The sequence below is a fragment of the Suricata suricatta genome, chromosome 4, assembly GCF_006229205.1.
Source record: "Suricata suricatta isolate VVHF042 chromosome 4, meerkat_22Aug2017_6uvM2_HiC, whole genome shotgun sequence".
NCBI classification, from domain to species: domain Eukaryota; kingdom Metazoa; phylum Chordata; class Mammalia; order Carnivora; family Herpestidae; genus Suricata; species Suricata suricatta.
The window spans coordinates 54706249-54727074 of NC_043703.1; the positions used below are offsets into that span (position 1 = coordinate 54706249).

General features: G+C 40.5%; 1 protein-coding gene across 1 annotated transcript in view; it reads right to left on the reverse strand.

Moving 5' to 3' along the window:
* CPB2 (carboxypeptidase B2) overlaps positions 1-14537 on the reverse strand; it is a 50068-nt gene extending 35531 nt beyond the window's left edge. Inside the window, exons 1-2 of the mRNA XM_029938553.1 lie at positions 14407-14537; positions 1993-2068 (exon numbers count right to left, since the gene is read on the reverse strand). Of these exons, the coding sequence (XP_029794413.1) occupies positions 1993-2068; positions 14407-14480 (150 nt within the window). The 5' untranslated portion in view covers positions 14481-14537. The remainder of the gene's footprint in view (positions 1-1992; positions 2069-14406) is intronic.
* Between the last annotated feature and the right edge of the window lie 6289 nt (positions 14538-20826).

Genomic DNA, 20826 nt, shown 5'->3' on the forward strand with positions numbered 1-20826 from the left:
TACATGTAAGAAGTGGCAGATTAAGGATTAAAATTCTAAATTTCTGAGGCTTCCTCCAGAGGGATGTCCTCTGTCTATGGTGTGGTGGCAGTGAAAATACGCCACTCAGTTCTTCTGTTGAGAGGAGCATAGTTGGATGACCTTCCCAGCCACTGCCCCTCTTGATCCATCCAAGCCTGATGCCATGCTGCCCCGGGGCTGCAGCCAGCCACGGACCAATCACTGAGCGCATACTCTTGCAGGCCCATTCCTGCGAGGTGTGGGTTTTGTTTCCTAGGTGGCTTTGGCTTAAAGACTGACCACTGGTCTAGCCAGAGCTTCATCAGAACGGTCCTGTTGTCTAGAGAGTCTCCAATCCTGCGCACGTGTCAGAGCTGCATCATGGTCTGAAAGTGCCCCCTGCCATCTCTGGCTTCCTCCTCTTTGTCCTTCATAAGCATTCCCCTTAGTATGTCTCTGGCATCTTTAATCTGGTTTTGATGTCTGCTTCTTGGAGAACCTTCACTGACAAACATGGGCCATCAATTTCCTACCCTGACATTTTGTAACTCTTGTCAGCTTTCTGGGGAGATGGGTCCCATGCATGAAGATTTTAATAACTGTTCCCTCATAGGGATGCCTGGGTGGCTCGGCTGGCTAAGCATCCAGCTTTGGCTCTGGTCACAATCTCTTGGTTTGTGAGTTTGAGACCTGATTGGGGCTTGGTGCTGACAGCTCAGAGCCTGTACCCTGCTTTGGATTCTGCGTCTCTCTCTCTCTCTCTCTCTCTCTCTGCCTCTCCCCTGCTCACATTCTGTCTCTCTCTCAAAAATAAATACATTAAAAATTAAAAAAATATATATTCCCTTGTAGTTTTGCTGCCTACTCCTTTTAAAACCATTGTTTTATAAGCAAAGTTCTCTTGAACTTCTGTTATAGTATCTTTTTTTAAGTTTTTAATGTTTTATTTATTTTTGAGATAGAGAGAGACAGAGTATGAGCAGGAGAAGGACAGAGAGAGAGGGAGACACAGAATCTGAAGCAGGCTCCAGGCTCTGAGCTGTCAGCACAAAGCATGATGCAGGGCTCGAACCCACAAACCGTGAGATCATGACCAAAGCCGAAGTTGGATGCTTAACCGACTGAGCCACCCAGGCGCCCCTGTCATAACATCTTTGTAAGTACACACTTTCACTCCCAATGGCCTATTATGATGAAATTGGCTGAAAAGCCAATAGCACAAATGAAGAAGTATTTTATTCTAGCAACCAGCAAAATCATGTGATTATGGGAAGGGGGAGAAGACTATAAGAAGCGGGGTTTATGCCGGCTGTAATGAGTCAGACAACATGTGAGAGAACATGGTGCACAAAATTTAGACACAATGATGTCAGTACACAGTTGACCCTTGAAGAACGTGGGGATTGGGGGTGCTGACTCCCACGCGGTTGAAAATCTGCGTGTAACTTTGAGCTTTCCAAAACTTAACTTCTAGTAGCCCATTGTTAGGTGGAGGCTTACTGACAACATGAACAGTTGATGAACGCATATTTTGTATGTTGTATGTATATATACAGTATTTTAATTTTTTAAGTTTGAGAGATTTTAATTAAATAATAAATTATTACTTACTTTGCGAGAGAGAGAATGTATAAGCAGGGGAGGGGCAGAGAGAGAGAGAGAGAGAGAAAGAGAGAATCCCAAGCAGGCTCTGTGCTCTCAGTGCAGAGCCCAACGTGGGGCTCAATCTCATGAACCAAACCATGAGATCATGACCTGAGGCAAAATCAAGAGTCTACACTTAACTGACTGAACCACCCAGGTGCCCAAATATACTACATTTTTATAATAAAGTAAACTAGGAAAAATAAAATGCTATTAAGAAAATCACAAGAAAAATACATTTGCAGTGCTATACTGTCTTTCTCACACACCTATTTCTAAGTGGATCCACCCAGTTCACACCAGTGTTATCCAAGGCTCAAATGTAAAGATTAATGAGGGGAAAATTACCTCATAGGTTGTAGTAAGATTCTGCACAATCTGAACTTGCCGGGAGGTTCTAGGAAAAGCTGATAAAACCTGGCCACTGGGAAAGAATGGAACAGAATTTTGATGTTAAATTAAAACATTAAAATGAGATTTATTTTTAAACAATCCTCTAAGTAATTGTAAACAGGAAAAAGACTCTAAATATAGAAAAAAAAAGAGGATCTTGTTACAGATTCAGTGTTAAAAAGAGAACATACAGTCTCATTCTTTCTGCTTCAAAGCAACTGCCAAATCAATAGACCTCTTGAATGGGAGTCAGTCTGCAGAGTACCTACTTCTTTTTTCTCGTGTGTGTGTGTGTGTGTGTGTGTGTGTGTGTGTCTGCATGCACGTGCATGTGTGTGAGTGTGTGTATGTGCATGAATTTTAATTTTAAAAATTAAATATTTGATGCGTAAGGGAATATTGGATGCTAACACTAGCTCATTACATAATAAAATGAATGCCTGGGAACCCATTCTGCCCCTTAAGAAATCCAAAGTTATTGGTGTCCTTGATGCTTCCTGTGGGTTCCTCCCCACCCTGTCTCCCTACCACATCCCCAAAGGCATCCATGACCCTAAATTTTCACTTTGCTCATTCCCTTACTTTTTCTCTATAGTACAGATTCCTAAACACATGATGGATTCTTGAATGTGTAGATTCTTAAGACATCCTTAGATTTGATTGATGTAACTCTATAAAAACAGTGTACTATATGTATCCTTCTGTATCTTATTTTTTTTACTCAACGTCGTATGTTCAAGGTTATCGTCTGTGCTGAAGAATCTACATGGGCTGGGGTTTATCTGCAGGTGGAATTGCTTTTTCTTGGGAATATACACATTTTAATTTCATAGAAATTGGGCAAGAGCTCGTACCACACAATAAAGCACAAACCTGGAAGGAAGCAATGGATAAAAAATACATCATAAAGAAAAAAGATGAACAAGATATTTTCAGTATGTATAACACAGGATTAGTATCTAGACTACAGAAAGAAATTATAGTACTCAATTGTCACAAACAATAATTGAATGAAAATAACTGTACTTCACTAGTAAGTCAGGATGTTAAAAATTAAAGCTGTAAGAAGATTCCATTTCACAACCACTCAATTGGAAAAATTAAAAAGTCAGACAGCATCCTGTGTTAGCAAGGAGGAAGGGCTTTAGGAAATCATTCTCACTACTGGTCAAAATATAAACGAGTACAAAAAGTTTGAGAAATAATTTGGTGCTGTTCTATGAAATTTAAAAAAAAGATGGAACAAGAGCTCTGGAAATACAAAAGAGATTATGACAACTTCTGCTTGTCATTATTAGCAAACGCTTCACGGAGGTGATGAGTATGTAAAGGCACTGTGGCAGGAGACCAAAGGGCACTGTTGGGGAAATAGCAAGATGTTCATTGTTGTCAAGTGTAGGGCAGGATAGTAGCTAAAGAGAAATGAATTTGAAAACTTATTTTAGTCCTCTAGAGAAAATTCTGAATGCAGGCTGAGAAATCTGGTCTTTATTTTGCAGGTGATTAAGAATTAGGAAAAGACGTCACTTGACTTGTGATTCATAAGTTTGATACTAGGATGGAAGATGGTTTTATGTTAGAAAGCTTGATTGAAAGATTTTAAATTCTGGAAATAAGCCTGTGGAGACTTGATTTTCAGAAGGGGGAAGGACTGGCTCACAGAAAAAATAGACTAGGAAATTTTGTCAGTCCCCGGTACAGTTTTAGTATTAAACTAGTCAGCTCACGCTTAAGGACATATGTTCAAGGGCAGGTACTGCAGGATTGTTCATAGTAACAACAACTGGAAACCACACGAATGCTTGTCAGTAACAGAATTGTTGAATGCTGGTGGTGTCTGTACATTCTAGAATGTTTTGTAACCATTATAAAGAAGGAGTTAGACTTACCTGAGGGGGATTTACATGATGTACTAAGAGAAGCAAGCCATGGAGAGGTCTATAAAATATTATCCCATTTTTGTGAAAAATAAATAAACCAGGGAAAGGAAAATTACCTGTGTCAAAAGCAGGAGAAAACTGATGAACAAAGAAACAGCACGGAGTTTAACACTGATTTGGGTGGTGTGGAATGGCAAGTGAAAGGTTGGGTAGGTGAGGGAAGTGGGGAGAGGAAATAGGATTGCTTTTTAAAAGGCAGGTAGGTACCTGGGTGACTCAGTCAGTTGAGTGTCCCACTCTTGATTTCTGCTTAGGTCATGATCCCAGGGTCATGGGATTGAGCCTGAGCCCCGTGTTGGGCTCCATGTTGAACATGGAGCCTGCTTAAGATTCTCTCTCTCTCTCTCTCTCTCTCTCTCTCTGCACCTGTTCCCCTCCCTCACTCATGCTCTCTCTCTCTCTCAAAAATTAAACGTCTCTATAGTCACAAGGGTGTATATAAATATATAGAGAAACACATGAAAGGATGATCACCAAAATGTTAATGTTTTCTAAAGGGATGAAATCTCAGTGTTTTTCTCCCCAACTCTATGCCTTTTCAGATTATTTATTCACCAAAAAGAATCTTATTTAATCAGGGAAAAAACTATTAAAAAGCTACTCTGACTGTGAAAAAGCCACCCTTTTGCTAGCACATTCCTTATTACTTTTGAAGGTGCTCTGAGCCCATCAGAGGAGTATGATGGGTTTTCTAACCTGGCATGTCCTGTTCGGGGGATTTATTTTATCTTTTCTTTCACCATCTGCCATAATAGCCCCGACATTACTAGTTCACTAAATGAGGCCATTGTTTTCTCCAAGCTTCCAAAAACCATCCTAGCAGCAATTAGCACCATCTTCCAAGGATCTTGCTAAAATGCCAAATGCTGTGTCCTGGGCAGCTACACCTCTCTAGGGATAGTCCCTTTCCTTTCTTAACATACTCAGCACTTCCACAGCTGGATTATGTCATGACTTAACCCTAGCTACCTGGGTGGCTCAGTCAGTTAAGCGTCTGACTTTGGCTCAGGTCACGATCTCATGTCTCATGGGTTCAAGCCCCACTTTGGGCTGTGTGTGATAGCTCAGAGCCTGGAGCCTACTTCAGATTCTCTGTCTCCCTCTATCTCTGCCCCTCCTTCCCCCCACTCTTTAAAAAATAAATAAACATTAAAATAAATTTTTAAAAAGAGGGTATGAAGTGGAAGTAGATCCTGAAAGCTGAGAGTAAGAGGTGACATTGCAGAACTGAGCTCTGCAATGACAATGGGGGTGATGAAATAGTTACACAATAGAAACCAGGTGGCAGTGTTTAACCACACTTGACCAGTTGAGTCCAATCATTTTAATGAACAGCAAGGTCAGGGTGGCATCCAGAAGGACATGACCCATGGAAACCTATAGAGTTAGTTAAGAGAACATAGAGTTCTCAGGAGCAAAATAAATGGCAGTCAACAAAAGTATTGCTCAATCTTTACAATCAAAATAAATCAAGGATGAATATGAGAGAAGCTAAGGACAGCTACCCCAGTCACGGGTCACAATCCATTGCCTAGTTTCTGGTGTAGACCAGTTCTTAGACAAGAATCTCTTGGCTGAAGTGGGGAGTCAAGTCCCCACAAGGAAAGACCCTCCAAAGGCATAGAATGGGTATATGATCATAACTTCCTTTAGCCCTTCCCTAAGAAACTTATGGCAATGTACTCAGGTAACTCTGAGTCATACTAGGGAAATTTTAAATGTCTAGCAATCTGGGATAGGCTGGGAAATTCCCTCCCAAATAAAGCACACATCTTATACTTCTTTTGATAAAGAAAGGAGCATAATTCCTGGTAAGTCTCATTCTGGATACACCTCACTTGGAAATACTGTTTCAACCCATTTCTTGGGTAACATTAAAGACTATCATCTTTGTGACTGAGAGGCCTCGAGGGGAAAGTTTCAGGCTAGAGTGTGAGAAGCCCTGCCACTTGGGCCATGTGGTCTGCCAGACCATAAAGGATTAGAGGCATCTGTGGCGGGAAAAGATGCCATTTGGAGGTTTTCACATGTCCCAACAGGAGCATCACAACATAAACCTCTATTCTAAGGCTGTGACATCTCCAAAGGAGAATTATACACCTTTCCAAAAGATAGTTCCTGACATGCTCCTGGGCCCTGGTATAAATGGAATGCCTCAGTCTCACCCATCATGACCCGTGTCCTGTCATATGCACTCTGGTAGGCAGAATGATAGCCCCCTGAAAGGCCCATGCCCTAATGCCTAGAACCTGTGAGCTTTACACAGTAAAAGTGACTTTGCAAACATTTTTGAATTGAGATGAGGTAATTATGTTCGATTATCTGGGTAAACCCAATGATTTTGCAAAGATCCTCAAAACTGAAGATGGGTGACCGAGAGTGAGGCAGAGGGAGATGTGGCTTAAGAAAAGGTCAGAGTAATTCACTGCAAAAAGGACTCAACCTGCCTTTGGTGGCTTTGAAGATAAAAGGAGGGGCCACAAGCCAAGGAACAAGTGTGGCCTCCAAGAAGTGGAAAAAGCAGAGAAGCGGATTTTGTTCTCAAAGCCTCTAGAGAAGAACACAGTGGTGGCTAACACCTTCATTTCAGCCCAGGGAGACCATTTTTAATTTTGAAACTACAGAAAGCTAAGAAAATAAATTTGTGTTTTTTTAAGACCCTCACTTGTGCTAATTTATTACAGTAGCAATAGGAAAGGAACACAGCTGTTATGTCATGAGGTCGGGGGGCCCACCAGCAATCCACCACAAGACAGAAGTGGTACGTCTGGGATCAGACACAGGTAGGATGCAAAGACACAAATGAGGTGCATGAGCAGGTGGCCCAGACCCCTGTGTCATCCCCTGCTCATACACCAGTACTTCATACTCTACTCATACTGCCACATGCCACATGTGGATGTCCCTTATGACCAGCTAATGGAGGGGTGTGGTAGCCATGAGAACACACCTCTAAGATCACTGACTGTAATACGTGTAATTGATGGAAGGCCCCAGCTGCTGTGCTTGAAATCTGTCCTTATGCTGGTGCAAAGGCCATAGTTGTCACTGGCTGCTTCCAGCTAATAACTGTGCATGGTGGGGATACTAAGACAAGCTCATTATTGAAAGATGAGGGGCTCTTCTGATGGATGACATTAGCTCAAGAACTGTCTTATCAACTTTGCAAGAACTTTCTTAGAAGGGCACTATGATCTAAGACCTTTCCTGGTCCGCTTTCCTTCCTTCTCTTTCTCCTCCACAGGGGTAAAACCTGCACTGCCGTCTCACATCTCTCCTTAGAGCCTCTTCTTAACCCTTTCCCACTTTTTTCCTCCAAACATTTTTCTCAATGCATCTCTTATATGTCTAATCCCACCCTGGTATTTGCTTCTTGGAGGACTATGGAGGTGGGGAGAAAGTGCAATCTTTGTAGTACCTTGTAACACCTAACATTGAGCATCCACAAAACAATAGGCATTAAATCACTATGTAAACAAAATAAGTGGGGAGTTGATGTCAGTCAGCCTCTGTCAACAGTCACCCCAGTGCTGGCACAAAGGGCACTTGAACAGAATAGCCATGATGGCAGGGGTGAAGCTCTGCATGGCCCTGCGGGATGGGTTCCTACTCATCAAGATTGATAGGACAACTGTTGTTGCCAAATGTCCAACTTGCCAGCAACAGAAGCCAAAATCAAGCTCTTTAATCAGCACTATACCTCGAAGAGACCAAGCAACCACTTGGTGAGAAATTGCCTACTTCGATCCCCTTCTGCTCTGGGTCTTGATTTGCCTCTTCTACCTGCAGGGCCACAGCTAATGTTACCATACAAGGAATAACATTGATACAGGATCTCAACTACTACTGTAGCCGATTAGGGGATCCACCTTACAACAAGGGATGTGCAGAATGGGCACAACACTGTGGGACCCATGGGGCATGTCACATACCACATCAACCAGAAGCTGCCAGCTTCATGCAGCCATTAGAATGGGTTAGCTGAGGGGCTAGCTTGGAAAGACACAACATCTTCTAGGATGCAGTATATGTTTTAAATTAATAATCATTATATGGTGTGGTGTCTCCACAAGCTAGAATATGTGGTTTCAGTAACCAAGTTGAAGTGGTTTTCTTTACCATTATTCCAGGTAAATTTGGGGAATTTGAACTTGAAATCCACAAATACAGCTCTGTAAATTTAAAAGTTTTGGTTCCCAGAGAAGAAAAGCTCCCACAAGAATCATGGCAAGAGTATTATTAAACTGACAGCTGCTGCTGCCACCCAGTCATTTCAGTCTCCTTGTCCCAAAAGATCATCAGGAAGGAGAAGAGTTACCTGGAGGGTGTCAGTGATTTTGATCATCAGGAGGCTATTGAGGGCTGCATTCACACAATTAGGCTGGCAGAGAAGAACACATTTCATATGCACTTGATAAACTTGGGCATTCTGTAATACTCCCTTGTCCAATTTTGATGTAGATGGACAAGTACACACAGCCATGGTTCAAGAGGGCATGGTGATGGGTGGCTCAGACCTTTGAAGGTCGAGAGTCTGGGTCATCTCACCAGGTAAGTCACCTGGACCATGGTATGTGCTGCTGAGGGGAAAACAGAATGGATTGTAGAAAAGCAAAATGATGAGAATTGTTTATTATCTCAAGACTAGGTATGGCTGTGATTGTCTATACCATCATCAGCGTGATAGTTTATCCCACTAATGTTCCTCTCGTATCTTTCCTCCAGGAAAAGAGAGCACCCAGAGTTCCAGAGGAGTTGCTCCCAAAGCTTATTTTTGAAGCAGATTGATCTGAATGGCACAAGAACTGGACTATGGGAGATGCCATGTTGTGCTGCCCAGGTCTCCATCCAGGAAATAACTCTCATTTTCCCAGCTACTACGAGTGTTGGCAGCTGTCACTTGAGTCCCTTTCCAGGACTTTTCCTTCACTGAAGAAGGCTATGCTGCCTAGGTCATACCCCCTCCCAATACCCCACTAATAAATATGGGTTATAGAGGCATATGCCCTTCGCTCCAGTTTGGGACAGCTCTGCAAGGACAACTAAGTTTCAGGGCTCCCAGGCCTTTGTGTTACAGTGTCACAGTTCAATTCCTTCTCTACCCAGTTCTTTTTCCTTCATTCCTGCACAAATGTTGGTCCCGAGATCACTTTACAGTAAACGTCCTACATGCAACATTTTATCTACGAGCCTACTTTCTGGGGAAACTAATCCACAACAGAAACAAACATCTAATGTGTGGGATAAATCATGTAAGTGCTCTCTGAGTTTGTATTCTTTGTTACAAGAATACAAAGTCAAAAGTTATTTGGGGCTGAAGTCATCAGAGAATGGAGACATTCTGAGTTGGACTTCTGAGATGGGCAGGGTCTAGTAAATGAAAGGGAAGTGATACCAGATGACTGAGTCGGGTAGAAGTTTGGCAAATGAATTGGAGATGAAATGGTATAAGTGTTGATGTGTAAGAAGGCAAAACCAGAGCTCATGGGATGACAAATGATCCGCATGGGCAGGAATATGGGCTTATTTGGGATGTCCCAGGAAGTAGAACCAGGATGAATGGGCAAGATGGGACCTGACCTGAATCAAAGGTCTTAAAACCTGGGGTCAAGATTGTGGCCTTTATTTACAAGGTGGTTGTAAAAAGGTAGTTTGAGCCAAAGAGTAAAACACTCAAAGCACTCTTGATATGAAGTACAAAGAAGTGAGGATTCATATAAATAAATCATGATAATTTGAGAGCAAACTTCCTAACAAGTGAAGCTAACAATACAATGGGATGCCTTACAAAGCTATGAACTCTCCATTATTCAAACAGGCCGAATTTCAAATCCACATAAGGGAAGTGCTGTGTTGACTAGAAGATAAGGGCATTTTTCTAATGTATTTGACCCAAGTTAGTTAACAGAAAGAGAAAGAAAAAGAAAATGTAAAGGTAAAAAAATGTCTTATCCCAATGAGTCTCTTTCTTAAGGAGAGAAAATTTAAGAAAATACAGAAAAATAATTTGGAAAAGTGGAGGACTAACATGATGGGGGTAGAAACACACCATAAATATATACTAATGTGTCCAAGTTCCGCTGTGGTGAGCCAGACTCTTCCTGTCTCCATTTGTTTGGCTAAAGTGCCAGCACAATAGAATCAGGGAATGGGATGAGGATCCATCAGGTCGCCTTATGGAGAACGTACACAATTTCTGAAAATCAGTTTCCTGACTCCATGCCCCCTTACTTCATCAGAAAGAGTCTACGAAAAGTGGTCTGAGTGGAGAAAGAGAGAAGAGTAGTGAAAATATTTCTTCGGAGCGAGTTGTTGTGGTTCGGTCAGTACCCCTTCTCCCAAAAGGGATGAAGTTTGGGGGTGTTACTTCCTTTGTCTACACCTAGGAGGGAAGCCTTCTGAAGGGTAATGGTAGAGTCTGAACACGTCCCCTCAAGTTTAGAGACATAAGGACCAGTGCCTGGCTTCCTCCCAAGGAAGCTAAACCTGCATGTAGCGTGTCTCCAGTTGATTGGAGAGTAATTAAAACCAAAAAAAGAAACCCTTCATGGTACTTAGTTATAACTCAGATGCTGTCTGATAATGTCACCTACAGGGCAAGAACCTGGGAGTAAATGCAAGATTCCTACGGGTGAAACATGGATTCGCAAATGGCCACCTAGCAAGAGATGCATCTACCCCTGGTGTGGAAAATTCCTAAGTGAAGGGATCTTAAAAATTCTGAAGAAGTTAAAGCCCAAGAAAAGGACTAATGAGGAAAAAGATCAGGTGTATGTATGGAGAGCAGCAAGGGGTTGTTTTCCTTTAAAGACTGACATTTGTCTTTAAAGGACATAATACCTCAAATGTATAATACCGCAATATTCTAGTCTCTAAATCGAGATTGTCTGCATGTGAACACGACCCCAAAATTATCTGTTACTTAAGAGCAGACTAAAAAGTCAGAATTTGCACTTTCCATGCAGGGGCAGAGAAAGATTACTCCACCGCATGGAATGTGATGGGGCAAAGGGAGACGAAAACATAAATACATGTCTTGATTGCATCTCTGAAGTGATACAGTTACACAGTTTAACTAATAACCACTTGGAAATTAACAACAACAACAAAAAAACCAGTCTTGCACTGAATATAGAATGAAAAGTGTAAGCACAGTGAAATCACAGGCCATTTTACACAAAAAATAAACTGGTGCTCAGAGAGGATGAGTCGATTGTCCAAGGCTACGTTCCTTGTAAGTCCCTTGTAAGTCGCAGCTCTGGGGCCCTCTCCAGATCCTGAGGCCTTAATACTAGAAAACATTTCCTCTGTTGCTTCCCCTCTAAGACTGTGATAATTTTCATTAAGCCCGGTCCCCTGCTATGGTTTACAAGGAGAAGGTTCACATTTGCCTCAGTTCTGAAAGATTATGTTTGAATTTGAAAAGCTAGGAAGCCACCTCTGAACAATGGAACATAGCTCAAGGCTACAATTTTGTTTTATGCATTACAGCTTTTCAAGGCCAACGGTGCCCTGTTCCTTAAGATGAAAATAATATATCAGGGGGAGCCAAGGGAAAGAGAATAAACGGGTCTCCAGGTGGCAGATAGTGTATGAAGTCGAGAGAAGGAACAAGTCCTACGGTCTATCAATAATTCAGAAGCCCTCTCTCCTCAACCATCCTCCCCTCTCCAATTCATTTTCCTTCTTTTCTTTGTACTTTCCCTTACTTCTCTGTTTCAAATAAATAGCCTGTGCTGACAGGCTGCACTTAAGTAATCAGAGCACAACACAATTAATGGATCTGCTTACGAGGTTCTTGAGAGGATTTCATTTTTGCCCTTTACAGTCTTTGGCCTTTAACAGTAAGTGACTACGGAGAGCTGTTTTGGTTTTTGTTTGCTCGCCGCCTTTCTCTCTGGCATATAGCGTTTCTGCCTTTAAAACTTTTTTTTGTTATCCTTGCGGGGGGAGAGGTGTGTTTCACTGATGAGATGTATCAAAATGCATCTCTAAATCAGCCAGTTAGAGATTGCCTGAATACAAAGCGTTATTAGGAAAATGATCACAACAAGAAAACAGTAAAACAAAATAGCTTTAGGGTAAAGTCAGGCTGTTAGATCTTTTTAGGAGTTGTATTCTTGCCCCCAGAAGTAATTCATCAACTTCCCTCGCCCTGAATGAAATTAGATTTCCCTTTTAGCTTTGGTAGTAGGCTGTTCGTGGCAAAGCAGCACTCAGAAACGTTGGTTAAAAAAAAAAACGAAACAAAAAAACTTATTTTTACTCAAGGAAAGAAGAATTTGGAATGTTTTTCTGTTGGAGGGCTGCTAGAGAGGAATCAGATATGCATTCGCCCACAGAGCTGCAGCTGCCCCCCAATACACGACTACCACCACAGTACACGCAAAGGATGAAAATATTTTCAGTACCATGTGATCAGTTAAAGTATAATCATATTGTTATTCCTCTCTTCAAGTGTAGGTATCCATCAGACACCAAAGTATATGCTGAAGCAAAAAATAGTAAGAGCCATGCATGAAGGAATTTTCTCATTCATTTCTTTGCTATATTTTTTTGTATGTGTCCCTTATTTGCATAATATTTAGTTCCACTGAACTGTTACATGTGTTCTCATTTTGAAGAGACACGGGAAAGCTTTTGGAGTATCTTGTTAATGATTGTCTTATCTAGGAATTCAGTTCATGATATGATCCAGATGGCACGCAGGTGAGCCCCCAAGCTTCGTGGCAGCCAGCCCCGCCCTGAGGATGCTGGCAAGGGGCTAGCAGGGCATCACCCCTCACCCACCGGGGTCAGGACCATGACACCGGACTTCCAGCCTCCTTCTCTCCCAAGCTGCACGCTGGATCGCCTGTCTTCTCTGTGCACTCACTGTGACTAAATCTGACCTCTATCAAATTAGCTCTCTTCCTAATTTCTAGAATTTTTAGAGGCAGACCTATGCAGTGAAATGAGTTGAAATGAGGAGAATGTGAGTTTGAATCCGAACTCTACACTTTACTCTTCGATTTACCCTTCCCCTTGGGCTCAGTTTTCTTCTCTGGAATATGTCACCATAAAGATTCCTAGGGTGTAGAATTGTAGGCACTTAGTGCGATGACATTTCTAAGTGGCCGAGCCCAGTGCATGAGTCAACACATAAACGTGTGTCCCCTCCCTTTCTCCTCTCTGTGGATGACGCTGCCAATGTCTACAGTACCCAGCTGGACACGTTGATACCAGTTTTCTTCCTTCTTTCTCGCTTACCTTTAATTAAAGCCAATCATCAAATTATGGGATGTTAGACCTGGCAAGGACCTTAGAAATTATAGTTATCTGATTTATTGATAACACATTGAGATATGAGTCACCAATTATTGTAGCAATTTGACTCCCGTGTCAATTCCATAACAATCATTATTTGGTGATGGAATTTGGTGCATGATGCTTGATAATCATACTGAACAAAAAAGTATCAACCAAGTACAATTAGATCAGTGATGCTGTACAAACACAGTGTCCGGCTCTCAAGCTCTGTTTTCTCAAATGCTGCCCGGCAGCACTTTCCGACTTAGGAAAGTATTTTTAGTACAACTTTCCCTGTCCCTGGTGTGTCCTTTCTCTCTCTACCATTCACCAAATGGGGAGAGGCGTTTGTCTCAGAGATAATTAGAGAAGATAAGAATCCTAGAAGCAAAATAAAGGGGAAAAGATAAGGTAATTTCAAAGGAAGCAATATCAATTTTTTAAATTTATGAATTCACTAGTTAATAAATTACAATATTACACATAACTTGCAACTGTTTGTCATACATCATGTTATACGTGCTGGTTCATTTGTGTTCTGCTACATGGTTTTAGTAGAAAATCTCCAGGGAATCACTCTACTAAGCAAAATATGAATTAGATATGCCTCTGTATGTGTTCTTTATAACACAGCTTTTCTTCCTTTCATATCCTATGTGAATACCCTTGCTCAACTCAAACCTCATGTTTCATACCTTCTTCTCCTTCTTTTGTTCCTTGTACAAGAGCAAAGTATTCGTAGCTACCCGGAGTTGGTTTATTCCTAGTTAATGCAAATTATCCAGTTAATATATTTTGGATGTGGAGACAAAAAATGTAAATCATGTGATGTGATAGAGTATAAATAATTGTTTTCATAAAAGCTTCTATTTCTTTAATCTCTCTAGCCACTGAGCATACCCAGCATCCAGCATTCTCTCAGTAATAAAACCAGAGCCAGAAAAGAAAATAGCCCCTGGATCTAGTGGGATCCTTCTGACACTGAAATGTACTATTTATCAGGACAGCACAGAGTTTCGGAAAGAGCTGACCTTCAAGCTTTAACGTTTTGCTTCCCCAGGTTAGTTCACTGACTGGAATCCTTGGGGGGCAAACAAGTGAGGAAAATGGCCCCCCACCATCTATGATTCTATTGGGTTACCTCTGAAAAGCGAAGACATGCCGCTCACACAAGAGGAAGATGGCTGCAAGGACTTCAAAGCTATAAAGCTTCATCCCAACAGCAATGTGCTGAATAACAAAATTCTCGGGAGAGAAGGGCCCGGGGGCCTGGTTACCTAAGAACCTTCTTTACACACTGGTTAAAATATAATGGCATGTTCCCTCTCATTCCTGTACTCAGTTGACTTAGCTTCTATTTCCGCCCTCAAAAACCAAAGCAGGATGAGAGTTGTTGTTCTTACTTTCGACCATCTAGAAAATATTTAACTCCTCAGGGAAGATGAGGCCAAGAAAAAACGTGTAGGAATGTTGTAGAAACATGTCTGGCTTGTTGAAGAACCATCGCCCTGGAGTATTGACTGATTGCTCGTAACCTGCGCTGAGGGAGGTCTCCAGTGGAGTACTAAAGAGGTCTTCCCTTGTCTCTATCTCTTCAGCATTTTCAACTTAGATGAAGACGTAGAAGGTGAGTTTCTGAAATTTGTAGCTCTTACAAGGATGAAAAGGAGAACTTGCATGGAGAATTACAGAATCTCCATTTAAAGAGATTTTTCCTTGTTCATATGAAGTGATGGCCCCCTGTAAGAGAATAGGAATATTGTGCCCTAGAGAGGTCTTTGAACAATAAAAAAAAAATCAGGTGGCTTTGAATTCATATTTATTTAGAAAAGTCTCCATACAAGCCATTATCTAAATCAAAGCTATCACATGTCATTCTGAGGGTAGCAGCAGAACATTTTGTCTGGTTTAAGGCCACATCTTACCTCTGTAAGTGGATGAGGCACAGGTATTCTCTTTAAATTTCCACTGGTCCATGCATTTGAATGTTCTTGAGGTCAGGACAGGCAAATTTGCAAAATAAAACAACCTTCCAATAGTAGACTTCTGAGAAGGAAAGGATGAAGATTTCAAACATCTCTTCCTGAGATTGAAAGCTATTAAAACTTATTTAATGGATTAAAAGTGATCTCCACTGAAACTATCTTTTGTATAAGAAAGAAGAAGAAAAAGAATACACAAGGGTATCTGATCATTTTATAGAAAGATACGCAGGTAGAATAGACCAGAAATCCATTATATTATAGTTACCTATGATAGGTGGGTAGAAAACTGAGTGCAAAAGATGAAAGAATAAGAACAGGGAAGAAGACATGGGAGAAAGAACACTTCTTTGAGTAAACATTGTTGAATACTTCAGAACTCACAAATACTACAGAATATTTAGAACCATGTAAATTTTTCACTTACTCAAAACTAACAAGTAAAGTGAATACAAGCAAAACACATGAACTGAATTATGTTATTAAAGACATTTAAAAATGTTTATTTATTTATTTTGAGAGAGAAAGAAAAAGAGAGAGAGAAGTGAGAGAGAGAGAGAGAGAGAGAAAGAGAAAGCACACAGGGGAAGGGCAGAAAGAGAGGCAAACAGAAGATCCAAAGCAGGATCTGTACTGACAGCAGACAGCCCGATGGCCTAAGTCAGATGCTTAACCAACTGAGCCACCCAGGAGTCCCAAACAGAATTATGTTTTTAATGAGTAACATAACTACACTTGAAAGAGAGGGAGAAAAAACTAACCCAAGGACTTTCACCTTTTTTTTTTTAACACAAAAAGTAACTTTAAAGTAAGTGAATAGTTAAAATTTACTGACAAATTTATCAGTTTTTGTGTTCCGTATTTATTTGTATCCTATGTCTCCTCTCCAGGTTTACATTTCTCGTCACTGAAGCAATCTTTCAAAAGTTGGTTTAGTGAAGACTTATTGTTGGTAGAGTCTATTATGCTTTGTATGTCTGACAAGAACTTCATTCTGCCCTCACCCTCAGAGACTAGTTGAGCGGCATGTAATATTCTAGAGTGATAGGTCTTCCATCGACTTTTGGCATCTACTGTTCTATGGTGGAATCTGCTGTCAGGTCTTGCTGTTCTTCTGTAGAACAGCTATTCTTCCCACTCAATGACTTTTAAGGAATTTTGGACTATCCTTATCTTTTATACTTTTGAGATCGATTACTCTTGTCTAGATGTGAATTTATTTTTTATTATCTAGCTAGGAACATGGAATGTAATTTTGATCTGAGAACTTAAACATTTCTTCAATTTGGGAAAACCATTTTACTATTTCTTCAGTGAGTGTATCTCTGCTAGTCCTCTTGAGGGGTTCCCTTTGAAGTTCCTTGATCTACCTTCCATGTCTTGCAGCTGTCTCTTTATGTTTCTAAAAATCATACTCTGTGTCTCTGTATGCTGAGTCCTGGGTTAGCTTCTTAGTACTATCTTTGAAGTCACAAATTCATTCTTTCTGTCTAGTTTAGATTACATAGTCAATTGGGCTGTGTGGTTTTAGTTTTAATTTCAATAACTTTACGAATCTTTTACAACTTTTACAATTGCTTTTTCACATTTATCCATTTGCTTTTATATCAGTATTTTAAAATATCATCTTAAAGCACTTGTTTTTTAATTTTTAATGGATATGTTTCTTTCAGAACTCTTGCTGAGAATTCTCAAAATACTTATTTTAACATCTGTGTTAGACTTGCTTTAAAGGGTTATATTTGAGATGTTCTCATGCTCTGAGTATTTGTTGACTGCCTCTCTTAGCAATGGATTTCTTCTGTGATTTGGAACCTTAATTTGCAGACTCATTTTGAAGTCTTTTGTTTTCCTTTCCTGTCTTTCTCCTTCTGTGCCCACTTCTCTCTATTCGGCACACACTGCCAAATAGCCACTGGGTTTCCGATCCAGAACATTATCTTAAACTGGTTTTTGGAGTTTCTACACCATGATAGTATCATGGCTTTCAAATCCAGTTATCAGTCAGGATGACTTAACTTAGTTACTGGCTTAGTTACCCTCTGTCTCTTGTAGACCCACAGATACTTATAGCCCAGTCCTAGGGAGCATGATCTTTTAAAAATTGAAGTACATAGGGGCGCCTGGGTGGCTCAGTTGGTTAAGTGTTCAGCTTTAGCTCAGGTCATGATCTCGTGGATCCTGAGTTTGAGCCCTGCTTTGGGCTCTGTGCTGACAGTTCAGAGCCTGGAGCCTGCTTCGGATTCTGTTTTTCTCTCTGCCACACACCACCCCCACCCCGCCCCTGCCATGCTCTGTCTCTCAAAAATGAATAAATGTTAAAAAAAGTTAACTGAAATCTATACATTGAAATACACAGATCTTAAGTGTATGGTTAGATTAGTCTTGAAAAATACATATGCTTGAGTAACCCACACTCCTATCAAGGTATAGAACATTTCCATCATTCCAGAAGTTCCTTGATATTTCTCCCAATCAATCTCCCCTCTACTCCAGCAGCCTCTTCCAATTTATCACCAGAGATTAATTTTGCTTGTTTTAGAACTTCATGGAATCATACATTGTTCTAGTCAGTTCAGGGTGGTATAACAAAAATACCATAGACTGAATGGCTGAAACAAGAACATTTATTTCTCATAGTTCTGGAAAATGGGAAGTCCAAGACCAGGGCACAGATTCAGTGTCTGGTGAGAACCCACTTCTTGGTTCATAGATCACTGCCTTCTTGCTGTATCCTCATGTGGCAGAAAGAAAATGAAAATGAAATGATAGAGCTCTCTGGGGTCTTTGTTATAAGTGCAGTAATCCCATTCATAATGGATCCACCATTATGATTGAATCATCTCCCAAAGGCTCCATCCAAATACCATCATATTGGGGATTAGGGCCTCATTATATGTGTGAGGGATAGGAAGGACACAAACATTCAGACTATGGCTTGTAGCATGTACTATTTTGAGTCAGGTTCCTTCTGCTCCTTCATGTTGTTGTATGTGCCAGCAATCCATTCCTTTTCATCGTTAAGCAATATAACAGTATTTGTTTACCCATTCTCCTGTTAATAGACATCTGGGGTATTTTCAGTTATTATGAATAGAGCAGAGATGCTATGAATATACTTGTGCAAGGCTGTTTCGGTGGGTAAATGTTTTCATTTCTCTTGGGTAAATATCCAGAAATTGATTGCCAGGTAATAGGGATATTTAGTTTTATAAGCAACTGTTGTGCCTTTTTCCAAGGTGATTGTGCCATTTTACACTCCCACTGACACTTATTAGGGTTCTAGTTGATCCACATCCTTGTTATTACCTGATGCAATGTTTTATTTTAGCCATTCTAGTAAGAGTGTGGTGATAAGTAATTTTGATATTAATTTACATTTCATAATGATTGATGATGTTAAGAATTATTTTGGTTTCTTGGCTCTGTGTGTGTTCAAATTATTTGCCTGATTTCTTCTAAGTTTATTTTACTATTTTTAGAGAGGCAGAGATACCATGGGTGAAAGACAGACAGAAAGAGGGAGAAAGAGAGAGAATCCCAAGTAGGGTCTGCTCTGGCAACACAGAGCCCGATGCGGGACTCAAACCCAGAAAGCTGTGAGATCATGACCTAAGCTAAAACCAAGAATCAAATGCTCAGCTGACTGAGCCACCCAAGTGCCCCATTTGCCTGATTTCTAACCATACTGTCTGCATTACTACTGATTTGTAGGAGTTACTTATATTCTGGACATCAGCCCTTTGTCAGATAGAAGTATTATGAATATGTCTTCCTCTGGGAAGTGTCTATTAGAGTCTTTTGACCCCTTTGGAAAATTCAATTGTTTCTCTTTTTATCATAACTTGTAGGAGTTCTTTATATACTCTGGACATAGTTTCTTTGTCCGATATATGTTTTGTGAATATTTTTTGCCACTTGGTAGTTCACCCATTTTGATTGGTGTCTTTTGAAGAACTAACATTTTTAATTTTGGTGAATCCAATTTATTAATTTTTTCTGATTATTTGATTATTGGTATGTTCTCTGTTTTGTTTAAGAAGGTCTTGATTAATTCAAGGTCATGAAACTATTCTGGAAGCTTTATAGTTTGGACCTTTATTTTAGGCTAATGAGCCATCTCAAATTAGTTTGTGTATGTAGTATGAGGCAGGATTTGAAGTTGTTTAGTTCTCATTATAGACACGCAGTCATTCCAACGCCATTTACTAAAAATGTTCTTTTCCCTGTGTAATCACTTTGTCAATGTTTTTGGAAAGAGTCAATTGATGGTAGAAGTGTGAACCTATACCACTAAGTTTTTGCAGTGATTTTTTAAAAATGCACTTTATTTATTTGTTTATTTATTTGGGAGAAAGAGAAAGAGAGCAGGAGAGGGGCAGAAGGGTGGGCGGAGAGAGAGAGAGAGAGAGAGAGAGAGAGAGAGAGAGAGAGAGAGAGAGAGAATTAAGCAGGCTGAATGCCCAGCACAGAGCCCATTGTGGGGCTCAATCTCACAACCATGAGATCATGACCCGAGCTGAAATCAAGAGTTGGGTACTCAACCAACTGAGCTACCCAAACACCAATGCAGTGATTTTTAAAAACAGTAATGATAACTAGAAAAGTTCTGTGTTTTATTTCTTTTTTTCTTAAGTTTATTTATTTATTTTGAGAGAGACAGAGACAGTGTGAGTGGAGAAGGGACAGAGAGAGGGAGAGAATCCCAAGCAGGCTCTGCACTGTCAGCACAGAGCCCAACACAGGGCTATGTTTTATTTATTAACTATTTTTTCTCTTTGTGCTTTGGCTTGGACACTTTCTATTGACTTGGCATCAAGTTCACTTATTCATTTCCCTGCTAACTTCATTTTGCTGGTAAGTCCATTAAAAGAGACCAAGAGAGAGGGAGAGAAAGAGAAGCCAAAACAGGCTCTGTGCTGCCTGATGTAGGATGAACCATGAGATCATGACTTGAGCTGAAATCAAGAGTCAGACATTTAACCAACTGAGCTACCCAGGTGCCCCTATACACTTCCTCTCTTACAGTTAGGTCACATGTTTTGTTTTTTCACTTGCTTGTAATTTTTTATTGGATGTCAGATATTATGTACTAAAGGATAGAAGAGACTAATGTAAATAGTATTTATGCCCTGAATAAATTATATATCTTCTTCTTCAGGCCACTAGTGTGAAGGGTTGAGTTCATCGAGGCTGCATTTGAGCTGGGTGGGGCTTTGCTGTTATTTTCAATACATTTTTTTTACCACAGTCTCAAATTACTTGAGAACAGGAGCAGATTCTCTTTCACAGGGTCTGACTGCCTCAGGAGTTGTTCTCAGTCCTCCTGCCCTCAGCCTTCAGCTACATAGGAGAAGGCTCCCAGACCTCTTGCCTCTTCTCCATAGCAGGGAGTCACTCTGCACTCTTTAAATAATGTGTACACCTAAAGTAGAAGAATCTATAAAAGCCAAAAATAGAAGGTATGTAGAACGAGACATCAACAAAACAAAAACAAAAGCTAGTGTGGAGCAATAAAAAGTAATGAGCTATCAAGCCATAGAAAGACATGGACAAAGCACATTGCTAGGGAAAGAAGC